At 36.1% G+C, this 13,649-nt stretch overlaps 1 protein-coding gene across 4 annotated transcripts in view; it reads left to right on the top strand.

Moving 5' to 3' along the window:
• The window catches only part of LOC138308270 (serine/threonine-protein phosphatase 2A regulatory subunit B'' subunit beta-like), a 46,299-nt gene that overhangs the window by 16,860 nt on the left and 15,790 nt on the right, over positions 1-13,649 (top strand). For all 4 annotated transcript variants that reach the window (XM_069249266.1, XM_069249267.1, XM_069249265.1 and 1 more), the window contains one exon: positions 5,343-5,705. In XM_069249266.1, coding sequence (XP_069105367.1) covers positions 5,343-5,705 — 363 coding nt within the window. The remainder of the gene's footprint in view (positions 1-5,342; positions 5,706-13,649) is intronic.

Here is a 13,649-nt window from a genome sequence, read left to right as displayed (position 1 = left end):
TGACTAGCTACCAGAAGTTGAGCCTTGACTGGCCATGTTCCACATGTTAATGCTGTAGATGATGATATTATTGTATAGGACCTCCCTAGGTCTCACTCATCAATGTAACTGTATACTGCAGGACCTCCTTATGTTTTCACTGTGGGTTCACACCGCCCCCTCTAATGCACTAGAGGATACATTGACTATATATATTTACACACACACCCAGGTTGTATGCTGGCCCCACCCAAGGGGTCAGATATCACAACCCTCATTAATAATATTTCCCATAACTCTGTCAGCTAGGGGCCTACATAAAGTGGTCATGCAATCCCTGTCTCTACTAGACAGTAATACGACCACATAGGTTCTCTATTTCAGAAATGAGCTTTCTAAAAATGTTAAGGGGAGATAATTACAAATTTCAGTTATTTGCTGCAAATTGTCTCCCTTTAAAAGTTATTTTGTGACAAGAAAATAACACTTGAGTATGAAAGCTAAGTTTATTCATAAATATAACAAATTTCTTTCACATATGTTTTAATCTAACTGTTAGTCAATGTCATTAGTAGTAATCGTATAGTTCTTTTCAGTTATAAGAAGAGGTAAATTTTCTACACCTTAAGTTTAAGATTGTTTGTAGAATGTTGTAAATTAAGAAAGTCCCACATTTGAACAAGAAGGTTCCTGGCAAGTTACAGAACTTGCTGTTCTGGCAATTATATATGAAAGAGTTCTTGGAATTTTCTCAAGAATCTTAATTGTTCTTAAATGACCATGTAATATATACCTATGGGACCAGTAATTGTAATTCTTACATTCTGTCTGTGGGAATTTAAAAAAATTTAAAGTTCTTCAATTAGTTATATGACCTTTTTTCTTGTTTGGTCAATAAACACAATTTCTCAAATTTCCCTGACATATTCAAAACAAATTATCAGATTATTTTTTTTCCACCTGTCAAATATTTTCACTTGTTACATTGAGACCTCAATTAACTGCTACATTATGAGAATTTGAAATGTTAATTTGTGCTAAATTTAATCTTAATATATTTCATGGACCAAAAGGATTTGATAGAATGGTGACACATAGCTACATAACCTACTCCTATAGAGGATTTCTGTAAATCATGGTGGCTTGGTAAAGTTTGTCTCGAGTCGTAATTATTTACGCTAAGTGAATTATTTCAGTACCTATCACACAGAAGAATGTGGAATGTTATGAAGGCCAGGTAAAAACCTTTAATAGCTCACCTGGACGTACCTGTGTAATGACTTAAGTGCCTTAGACGACAAACTACCTGTTAATTAGGAGATACACCTTTTCTGTCTTGTGTGTCATCGCTTGCCCTTACACACTTTACAAGTTAACATAAATTTATAGTACAGTAAATGTCTGTAATATTTGATCACTTAACTCATGATTCACCCCTGAAGACACATTTAGGCTCTTCTAAATAAAAGACAAGACCAGTCTATTATGAAAATTCAGGGGCAAATGAGTTGCTATAGCTCCTTTTTGACACGTTTGGTACCCATGCTTTGTCCTTATATATACAGTAATGAATATTTTCTGAAGATATTCATTTTAAATTGACCATTTGGCAATTATTATTTTATTGGAAAACTTTTTAATCCGGTATTTCTTACTGTGAGTAACATTGTGATTTATCTTCCAAGAGTGTTTGGGTTGGGGATGACAAACTTGTAACTTGTCACAGGATCATAAAGTCCTAACCATATCATCTATTATCAACACCTGTACAACAACTGTACAACAACTGAACTCACAGCAAAGAACTTTTACCTTCACTGGTGTGACAAAGATTTCTTTACCTGAAATTATTTACATTGTCTGACTTTTTCTCAATTTATTACCCTGACTTTTTTCAATGAATTTGTTGTATGTTGGATGGGAATAAAAATAATGATAACATTTTAGCATGCCCCATTTTGTTATGAGGTTCAACTAACAAAAATTTAAGAAAGTTTATTGAAATGCAAGCATGAAATTAAAAGGTTAAAAATGCACAAGGTCAAATTAAATTTTACAAATATTTGTTGAATTGCACATCTATTGTGCATCACATATACTTCCATGCATTTGCTTTTATCAATTCACCTTCTGTAGTATAGGATTCCCCTCCCCAACATAGGCTATAAAAAAAAAAGAATTGTTTACATCCTCTATTCAGATCATTCAGGTCAGTTGACATTTGCAATATGAGTTGATCTATATTCAACATCCTTCTATACATTGGTTTTTTGTGATGAACACTTTTTTTATAAAAAAAAGTCATCAGATGATTCAACAGGAAAATGATCTGTTAATTTTAGCAGTGTGATATATTCCGTATTTGCACATTACAGAGTTATCTGCCCTTGCAGGTAGGTATTGATTGTGATGTCATGTGTTTTCGAGCGTAACATCATACTTTTCGGAGAAAATGACGTGAATTACGCTCACAAAATAATGACATAACAATCGATACCTACCCGCAAGGGAGCTAACTCTGTAATATGCAAAGACAGAATATATGTATTTATCTCTTTGAATTCATTTATACATATCTGAGCTTATATGTTATCATCAATTGTGAAGAATATTTCATGGCAGACAAGTAATTGCAGATTTGGATATAAAATTGAATTGAAAACCTTTGTCAAGCTGACTAGTCATTAGCAATATGACTACCAGGAAAGTGTGCCCCATCTTTTCTGTGATTGGTGACCCACATTATTTACATAACAAACTTAATGTTGTTTTACATATATATATCACACATTCTGAGGATGAATGGGATAATTATTTACAAATGACATTCTTTCATTTTCACATGTCATACATTCTGTCGAGGATAAGAAAAAATCGTTCCAGAAATATTTTGTAAATAGGAAAAGCTTGGTAAGGGAGAAAATTTTATTAACTGGACTCTAATTGTATAAGTTATCATCTTTAAATTGCTTGTAAGCTAAGTGGATAAGGTGTTATAAGGTGACTTACCTGAGCAGTTTTCAGGTTCATATTTCTGGTTGGGATGGTGTCTTTAGACTTTCTAAAATAGCCTAAAATGGGGGTTCAAAATCGGGAGTCTCCTTCCAAAATAGGGAGGGTTGGCAAGTATGGAGTTATGGCTCTTAGATATTGCCATCACAATTATATTATATTTATTTATATAATACAATACAGATCGTCTTAGAGCTATTTACACTAAGGCAGGTGTTTTTTCTTTAGTTTACTTTGGATTCATTGTTTAATGATAAATCTTCTTTTTATTTATATGAAGTGTGACATTTCTAGGTAAAGCATTCCATGGATTTTGGCTTTGTATCTATTACAATGGCTTCAAGCCAGAAAGTAGGGAGTTCAGATAGGGTAATTGTATATTAACTTCTGGTATTATTGATCTGCCAGAGACAAAATTTAACTGTAATGGTTATAGCATACAGATAGATAAATCTGGACTCCTTCAGACAACTTATGGGTTTGAAATTATGGATCAATTTAGAAATGGATACATTGTATTTGTATGATGACTTTATGTCAATGGTTCCAAAGCATTTAACTTTCTTATATATGGAGTTGGGAGTTGGATTGATATTGTATAGGGTAATCAGGAAGCATAAATTTCTTCGTATGGGGATAAACTTGGGATGATTTTGTTCTAGCTAATCAGACAACATTTTAAATTCCTTCCTAGTCAGCATGATTGATTGATATAAATACAAAGGTTTCGAGATCCCAAAGCGACGTGGGTAAAGTACAATTGACTGTCGATTTGTTTCGCCCTCTGGTGATTATGACATTACTAAAAACACAAAAGGCGACGTCACAATCTCCGTAAGGTGTGACTAATCAACAATAAATATTATTTATACCTGTAACCCACATTGTTTTGGGATCTTGAAACCCCCGTTTTGATCATTAACTTTTATCACAATTGCTTAAAAAACAAATTAAAGTTAAGTTTTATATGGGAATTGATTAGAGAGCACTTTTTGTCTCTGTACATGTTGTATATTTTATACAATCAGTGGCATATAAAAACAGTAACTGTTCACCATCACTCCACAGATGTGTTATATCGTTAGGAGACAATTCCTCTCTTTATTACATCTTTTACATGCCCTGGAACTTCTCCAACGTTTCTCACTTGCCCGAATTCAAGTAGGATCCAGATTTGTTTGTGTGATAAACTGTGGGTTGGAATAAGTCCCAATCACATGGATGTTTGTAATGATGCCTTTCAATGGTTCCTACAATTCTATTCATGTCTTTTCTGCTAAGGCCACCTGGACTTTGTCATAATTCATCGGTAGAATTCCTGTGCTGTTGTAATGAGTTTGGAGAGGTGTTTAAATTGCTCACATAGCTTAGGATATTGTAGGTGTTGGTTTGACAGGCTGCCATATTCATTCTGTCAATTTTCTGTTTATTGGAAAACTCACTTTTCTTGTAAAAGTCATTGAATGTAACATGAATGTAACATAAATGTAACAAATGTGCCCTAAATGTCAAATTTGAATTCTGTGTCAAAATATTCTCTATGCAGTATGTGTTCCTTGGTACTAATAATTACAAAAAAATGTAGTTATATCCACTGATATAGACATGTACCAAAACATAAAAATATATATTCTGAATAGTTTTATTCAGGAATGAATAATAAAATTTCTTCCTATGACATTAATAGATACCCTCTGCCCCCACCTTTGTACCTTTAGATAATAAAACTGCTGTATCTGTATCAGGATACCTATGGATATGGCTGTATATTTATGTACAGGAGACACTGTAAACTATTGATTAGTATAACTTGACCAGTACTAATTATACCCTAGGGAAATCGAAGTGCATCATCAACACTTTATTTAATTAACGAATATATGATCAAGTACAGGGGTCAAGAACACAAAAACATCTATCAGTGGAATAAGTGATTATTGGTAACAGTTAATTTATAATGTAAAACACTATTTTCATGAGATACACGTTTTTGTATGGTTTCGCGAGATAACTCGAACACAAAATCAAAAGTTTTGCAAATATTTTTAAAAACTTACCTATATATCAGGGCACTTTTTTCGGTAAGAACCCTTCATCACAACTTTCATAATGATGCAAGAAAATAAAGTTGTTAACAATACTGAAAGATATAATTTTGGCCATTAAAGACAAACAAGTTAGAATTCTTATATCGCATAGAAACACAACATGGCTACCATGAATTAAAGTATTTCTGTATCCAAGCTGAAATCCATTGTTTTTACATTTTCAAGAAAGGTGCATGGAATTCAGGTTGAAGCAGTTGTTTATTTTTTCTAAATTTAAAAGAAGAAATCTGTTTTGTTTTTCAGACAAATCATGGTTTGTCAAACTCCGGAAAAGATTCCAAAGAAATTGTGTCACGTGACAGTCACATTGATAATGACAATGTCAAGGTCAGCAGTAAAGGTCGTGACAAAGAAAACAAGGAGTTATCTCCCCCTCTGTCAACAGCTGCACCGACCATCACAACACTTTCAGACAAAGAAGGTAAAGGCAAAAGGAAGGAGAAGACACGACAGCTCAACGTAAACATCCCGAAGTTCTACTTCCCCATGGGTCAGCCAACGGGGGCGGGGGATGGGGACAAAGTCGTCACTCAGGCAGTCAGTCAGGAGTTCTCTAATCTGGAGGGAGGAAAGGCCTTCAAACAACACATGGCAGCTATCATGAAGGTAATTATACCAAATATGATATTTTGTGTACATAATAAAGGGGAGGTAATTTTTAAATACAAGTACCGTAAAACCAGTATTACACAGGCAATGTTTCTTTACATGAATTTCATATGAAAAAAATTCATGTGGAGAAATATTGTCTGTGTAGTGAAAACACACTTAATATGACCACTTACTTTGGGTCCCAATACACTTGGCTATACTATGAACACTACAGTTTCCTTTTTTTTTCTTGGGGGGATCTTTTTTGACAGGCTTCACTATATCTGTATTACTTGTGGTATTGTTTTGGTTCTAACTCTTTGTAAAATATTATGCACAAAAAAAAAATAATTAAAAACGCAAAATCAAAAATCCCATTAGAATCAGAGCTAAAGAATCTTCATTAATACAGAGAGTTCTGATGAACACTTAAAGTGTTTTGGTCCATAATCATTTGAAAATTAACTACAATTATAAGGTCAACCTGTACGACCTTAATAAATTTCAGAATAATTTAGGTAAAGGAAGGACGGTGGGATGTCTGGATCAAAGGTTCAGGTTTAAGTAATTCAGGTTGAAACAGTTGTATCTTACATAAATAGCCCAGAATCCCCAGGAAATACCTCCACAGATAATACAGTAGGATGTTCTTCACCAAACGCTCTGCAGGTAGATTTCAGGGTGCTAGATGGTATCTCAGGTGTAATTCCTCTAGTGAAATACGAGGTAAATAAACAGGCTTATCTCAGGTAAATATTTTTGTGGAAGGTTGTGTGGGGAGGGGGCTATTACAATCAGCTGACATTCCAGTCAGTGTTCAGCCTCCCTATGGAGTGATGTAATATTTGTTTGTAGTTCTCATTTATATCTCAGGATGGTTACTATCCTCAGTAGGTGTTATCTCCCCTGTCAATCCCGACCTTTAATTCTAGCTTATAACATTTGTACAATAGAGTTTACAAATCTAGATGAATCCCTTTAAGTCCTAAAGTAATATGATGTGCATGGTTATACAGAAATAGCAAATACACAACTTCATGCTGTTGTATTTATCCTGAACAGTAATCAATATGGATATATATTTACTTTGGTTTCTTTTGTTTTGCGCTTTATCTTAATTAATACTTGTACATCACAAGGTTGATGACAGGCACACACTTTTAATTGTATACAGTCATTTTAAAGTGGTTTGAATGAAACAGTCTGCCTAAAGGAAGGGTATAGTCAGAGGTGTATCTGCTGCCTCTTGATCTGTTCTATTATCGTTGGAGGCCGCTATCTTTGTTCTGTATCTCTGGCAGCATGTGTCAGTGAGATAGCACTATAAAAAGGCCAAGAGTTCCCCTATTACATGGAGACACAACACAAGTAAAGTACCATCTCTCAAAACACGCACACACTTCACACACACAACACACTTCATACACACAACACACTTCATACACACACTTCATACACACAACACACTTCATACACACAACACACTTCATACACACAACACACTTCATACACACACCACACACACAACACACTTCATACACACAACACACAACACACACTTCATACACACAACACACTTCATACACACAACACACACACCACACACAACACAACAACAACACACTTCATACACACAACACACTCACACACACACACAACACACTTCATACACACACACACTTCATACACACACACACACTTCATACACACAACACACTCATACACACAACACACACAACACACTTCATACACACAACACACTTCATACACACAACACACTTCATACACACAACACACTTCATACACACAACACACACACACACACACTTCATACACACAACACACTTCATACACACAACACACACAACACTTCATACACCACACACAACACACACTCATACACACAACACACTTCATACACACAACACACTTCAACACACTCACACACAACACACTTCATACACACAACACACAAACACATCATACACACAACACACTTCATACACACACACACAACACACATACACACAACACACTTCATACACACACACACAACACACTTCATACACACACAACACTCATACACACAACACACATACACACAAACTTCATACACACACACACACACATACACACAACACAATTCATACACACAACACACTTCAACACACAACACACACAACACACTTCATACACACACACACACACACTTCATACACACAACACACACACAACACACTTCATACACACAACACACTTCACACACACTATACACACAACACACACAACATACATCAAACACACAACACACTTCATACACACAACACACACAACACACTTCATACACACAACACACTTCATACACACAACACACACAACAAACTTCATACACACAACACACACAACACACTTCATACACACAACACACTTCATACACACAACACACACAACACACTTCATACACACAACACACACACACACACTTCATACACACACACACACACACACCACATACACACAACACACTTCATACACACAACACACACAACACACTTCATACACACAACACACTTCATACACACACAACACACTTCATACACACAACACACTTCATACACACAACACACTTCATACACACAACACACTTCATACACACAACACACACACAACACACACACAACACACACAACACACACTTCATACACACACACACACATTCATACACACAACACACACACACACACACACATACACACACACACACTCAAACACACACACACACACTTCATACACACAACACACACAACACACTTCATACACACACACACACACACACTTCATACACACAACACACTTCATACACACAACACACTTCATACACACAACACACTTCATACACACAACACACTTCATACACACAACACACACAACACACTTCATACACACAACACACACAACACACTTCATACACACAACACACTTCATACACACAACACACTTCATACACACAACACACTTCATACACACAACACACACATCACACACACAACACACACAACACACTTCATACACACACACAACAACACACTTCATACACACAACACACACAACACACACAACACACTTCATACACACAACACATACACACACACACACAACACACACAACACACACAACACACACACACACACACACTTCATACACACAACACACTCATATACACACACACACAACAACTATACACACACACACACACATACACACAACACACACACAACACACATCATACACACAGGTCACTTTGGAGCACACCTAAATTGCTTCCACAAACACACACAGGATGTTAATGTCATACACACAACACACACAATCACAATCTCATACACACTTCTACACACACAAGTTTACTGATCATGTCACACAACCCACAAGTTTACATAGACTGTCATCATACACACAACACACACCCACAATTTACTGTATACTGTAGATGTCATCATGTTCCTACCCACAATTTACTGATACACACTGTCATCACATTGTTTCACCCACAAGTTTACTGATAGACTGTCATCATTGTTTCTACCACAAGTTTACTGATAGACTATGTGTCATATATTGTTTCATTCTACCCACAAGTTTACTGATAGACTGTCATCATTGTTTCTACCCACAAGTTTACTGATAGACTGTCATCATTGTTTCTACCCACAAGTTTACTGATAGACTGTCATCATTGTTTCTACCCACAAGTTTACTGATAGACTGTCATCATTGTTCCTACCCACAAGTTTACTGATAGACTGTCATCATTGTTTCCTACCCACAAGTTTACTGATAGACTGTCATCATTGTTTCTACCCACAAGTTTACTGATAGACTGTCATCATTGTTCCTACCCACAAGTTTACTGATAGACTGTCATCATTGTTCCTACCCACAAGTTTACTGATAGACTGTCATCATTGTTTCTACCCACAAGTTTACTGATAGACTGTCATCATTGTTCCTACCCACAAGTTTACTGATAGACTGTCATCATTGTTTCTACCCACAAGTTTACTGATAGACTGTCATCATTGTTTCTACCCACAAGTTTACTGATAGACTGTCATCATTGTTCCTACCCACAAGTTTACTGATAGACTGTCATCATTGTTCCTACCCACAAGTTTACTGATAGACTGTCATCATTGTTTCTACCCACAAGTTTACTGATAGACTGTCATCATTGTTTCTACCCACAAGTTTACTGATAGACTGTCATCATTGTTTCTACCCACAAGTTTACTGATAGACTGTCATCATTGTTCCTACCCACAAGTTTACTGATAGACTGTCATCATTGTTTCTACCCACAAGTTTACTGATAGACTGTCATCATTGTTTCTACCCACAAGTTTACTGATAGACTGTCATCATTGTTTCCTACCCACAAAGTTTACTGATAGACTGTCATCATTGTTCCTACCCACAAGTTTACTGATAGACTGTCATCATTGTTCCTACCCACAAGTTTACTGATAATTGTCATCATTGTTCCTACCCACAAGTTTACTGATAGACTGTCATCATTGTTCTGTACCCACAAGTTTACTGATAGACTGTCATCATTGTTTGTACCCACAAGTTTACTGATAGACTGTCCTCATTGTTCCTACCCACAAGTTTACTGATAGACTGTCATCATTGTTTCTACCCACAAGTTTACTGATAGACTGTCATCATTGTTTCTACCCACAAGTTTACTGATAGACTGTCATCATTGTTCCTACCCACAAGTTTACTGATAGACTGTCATCATTGTTCCTACCCACAAGTTTACTGATAGACTGTCATCATTGTTTCTACCCACAAGTTTACTGATAGACTGTCATCATTGTTTCCTTCCCACAAGTTTACTGATAGACTGTCATCATTGTTCCTACCCACAAGTTTACTGATAGACTGTCATCATTGTTTCTACCCACAAGTTTTCTGATAGACTGTCATCATTGTTCACGTTCTTTCCCACTGATAGACTGTCATCATTGTTCCTACCCACAAGTTTACTGATAGAATGTCATCATTGTTCCTACCCACTTTCGATAGACTGTCATCATTGTTCCTATCCACAAGTTTACTGATAGACTGTCATCATTGTTTCCTACCCACAAGTTTACTGATAGACTGTCATCATTGTTTCCTACCCACAAGTTTACTGATAGACTGTCCCTTTATGGTTTGCTCTGATTGATTTGATTCCTAACAGCCAGGGTCATATAAGGACATGCTTGATTTACTGGAATAGGAAAACAAGAGTACCCAGAGAAAAACCACCCTCCAACAGTCAGTACCAGACATCTGTCCCACATGGTACCCAGAAGTGGAAGGCTTGTGGTAATTCGGCCACATTCTTCCACAATTGGCCACTTTGACCCTTAGCAGAAACACTATTTTAGAAGTTAGAGGTCACAATGGCATATTAAAGGCTGCACCTCTGGATTTTACTTTTGAATTCCACATTGGGCAGTTGCCAGGTACTTACCATAGGTCATGGCTATTCTCTGTGTACTCTTGAGTTTCTTCCACCTACTAAGTCTGGCATCTACCTGTTAAGCCTGGGGTGCTCTTAAATAACCCTGCAGGTTGATCAGAATTAAAACACATAAAACAAAAAACAAACAATTGTAACAGTTGCACTTGAATGTTGTTCAATATAATAAAAGTGAAAAGCAAAAGGGAAATACATCTGACACTGATTTTTTTGGCTAAATGCCTCCGAGAATTCTGGCTTACATCTACCTCCTGTATTTCCTAGTGAAGGATGATAGGTAGGCACTAGGCAGTGTTCAGGCAATCATAGTGTTATTGTACTCTACAGAGAGAAAGTTACTGCCGAGTGATTGGTATCAGTAGAAAACACGGAATCAAAGAGGCTTGTTATGACTGTTATTGATGGTATTAGTTTCCTTCTTCGTTTGTTTGACCCGTCTAAACTCTTCTTTTGGAAAACATTCAAAGAAAATTGTAATTAAGTGGTTTGTACTGTTTCCAACTTTCGTTACCAAGGGTATGATGAGTACATGAACTTCATTTACGTGTTTGAACTATCCATGTTGTTAGAGATGTCTAGAATTTTGTTTACTCCAGTATCCCTATATATATAATTTCTCATTGCAAAGTCCACATATGTGTTTGAAAGTTTTCTGTATCATCAATGCCTTGGTTGTAAAGAAATTACGATGTTTCTGTATCCTTCTGTTATATGATGGGGATAATAAATTGCTGACATGATCGAGGTGTTTTGTTTTGTGAATATTGATTAAGGATAGTCTTTTTGGACATATCATTGGGTTATTTTCAAACCTCAGTTTGTAACACACACACCACACCCCTAACCCGATTATGATGCCTCTCGCTGCCTACATTCCCCACAATATCTGATTCATCAGCAAAGTCTTACCAACTAAAGGTTTTTCTCATTTTACCCCTCACCATCCCTTTTATATTTCTCCCTCCACCCCCAATTCTTTAAATGTCCTATTCCCAAAGGTGTTCTTACCAAACCATAGTATTTCTAGCCGCCCTAATCTTACCACACTTCCATATATTATAACTCACTTTATACTTTGGAACCAGAACAGGATAGAACATCTCTAAAAGTACAACTGTCAACATGAACATAGATTTATATGTAATGCTCCATTTCCATCCCTCCATGTTAAAAATTTAGGGTGTGCCAGTAACATAGAAATATTTTTAGTTGACTTTTCTCTGACCTGTACATTTTTGATAATTTCCTATAAACAAACCCAGAAATTACTTGGGGCAGAGACTGTATCAACACCAGCTCAAAGTTATACCTAAACAAGACCTCTGGTCAAGCAGCCAGTGGGAGGGGGAAACCCTAGATCATTATGATAAGGGGGCTACAGGATGGGCTTGTTATCATAACTGTATAGGCTATTAGTAAGGGAGGGGGGTATTACCATTATAACTAGATTTTACAGGCCTCCGGACATGATTATAATAATACATTTATTCTGACAGAGATTTTGAGGTAATGGGTTCATCCTCAGGCCAAGGCATCTCGGATATAATCAGTGTTTTCTTCATACTAGCTAAGTATGGTGATCGACCTTCAGAGAAAATGCAGGTAGATCTTGGTTAAAACAGAGGTCTCATAAACATTGATGAAGCTGTCAGATGTTTATTGACAGAATTAAGTACTTGGGCATATTGCTATTCATGATTGTCCAGTCCCATCCTGTACCATTCCAACTCATCATATTGTGGTCATGGTTATGGAGACATTTTATAGCATACACCTGTAATGATGCATTATCTAAAACCAACTTTCTTGCACAGCTACCAAATTTCACAAATTCATTTTAAAATCAAGTTTGCAAATATTTATAAGTTAATTTCTGCATATTCAAAAACTTGATTGAAAAATCTTTCAAAATTATCACAAAGTTAATAATAATTAGCAGAGATAAACTATCACGAATTAAACACAATCGCGAAAATAGCAAATGTAAATTGCACATGAACGAAATTTGGTTTATATGCTACAGTATCTGTAAACATTTCTGGATAGATAAATAAAACAACTCTGTGTAAATATGCAGCATGTGGCTGTACTTTATCCAATCTTCTTTAGAAAACCATTAAACCCAATTATCTACACTACAGAGGACCTGTATTTCTGATTTTGGTTTTTAGATGAGAAGATAATGAGTAAAAGCTTGGTGCCGAACGATTAAGATTCACACATGTCGGCTAGCAGCTTCCTAAACTGATTGAGATTCTTGTCGAACTTTCCTATTTCATATGGTCGGTAGGAGGACTTTCTGTCATAATTGAACACTTTCCTGGTCTCTGTTCCTGTAATTTACTAGAAAATTATAGAATTATATGTAAGTTTGTTGTAAAATGGTAGAAGTTTTACATCTGGTCGTGGTTAGGGAGTTGGAT

Source organism: Argopecten irradians, chromosome 14 (assembly GCF_041381155.1).
Source record: "Argopecten irradians isolate NY chromosome 14, Ai_NY, whole genome shotgun sequence".
Classification (NCBI taxonomy): domain Eukaryota; kingdom Metazoa; phylum Mollusca; class Bivalvia; order Pectinida; family Pectinidae; genus Argopecten; species Argopecten irradians.
Note: the sequence above shows the minus strand (reverse complement) of the source record. Positions and strands in the feature narration are given on the sequence as shown.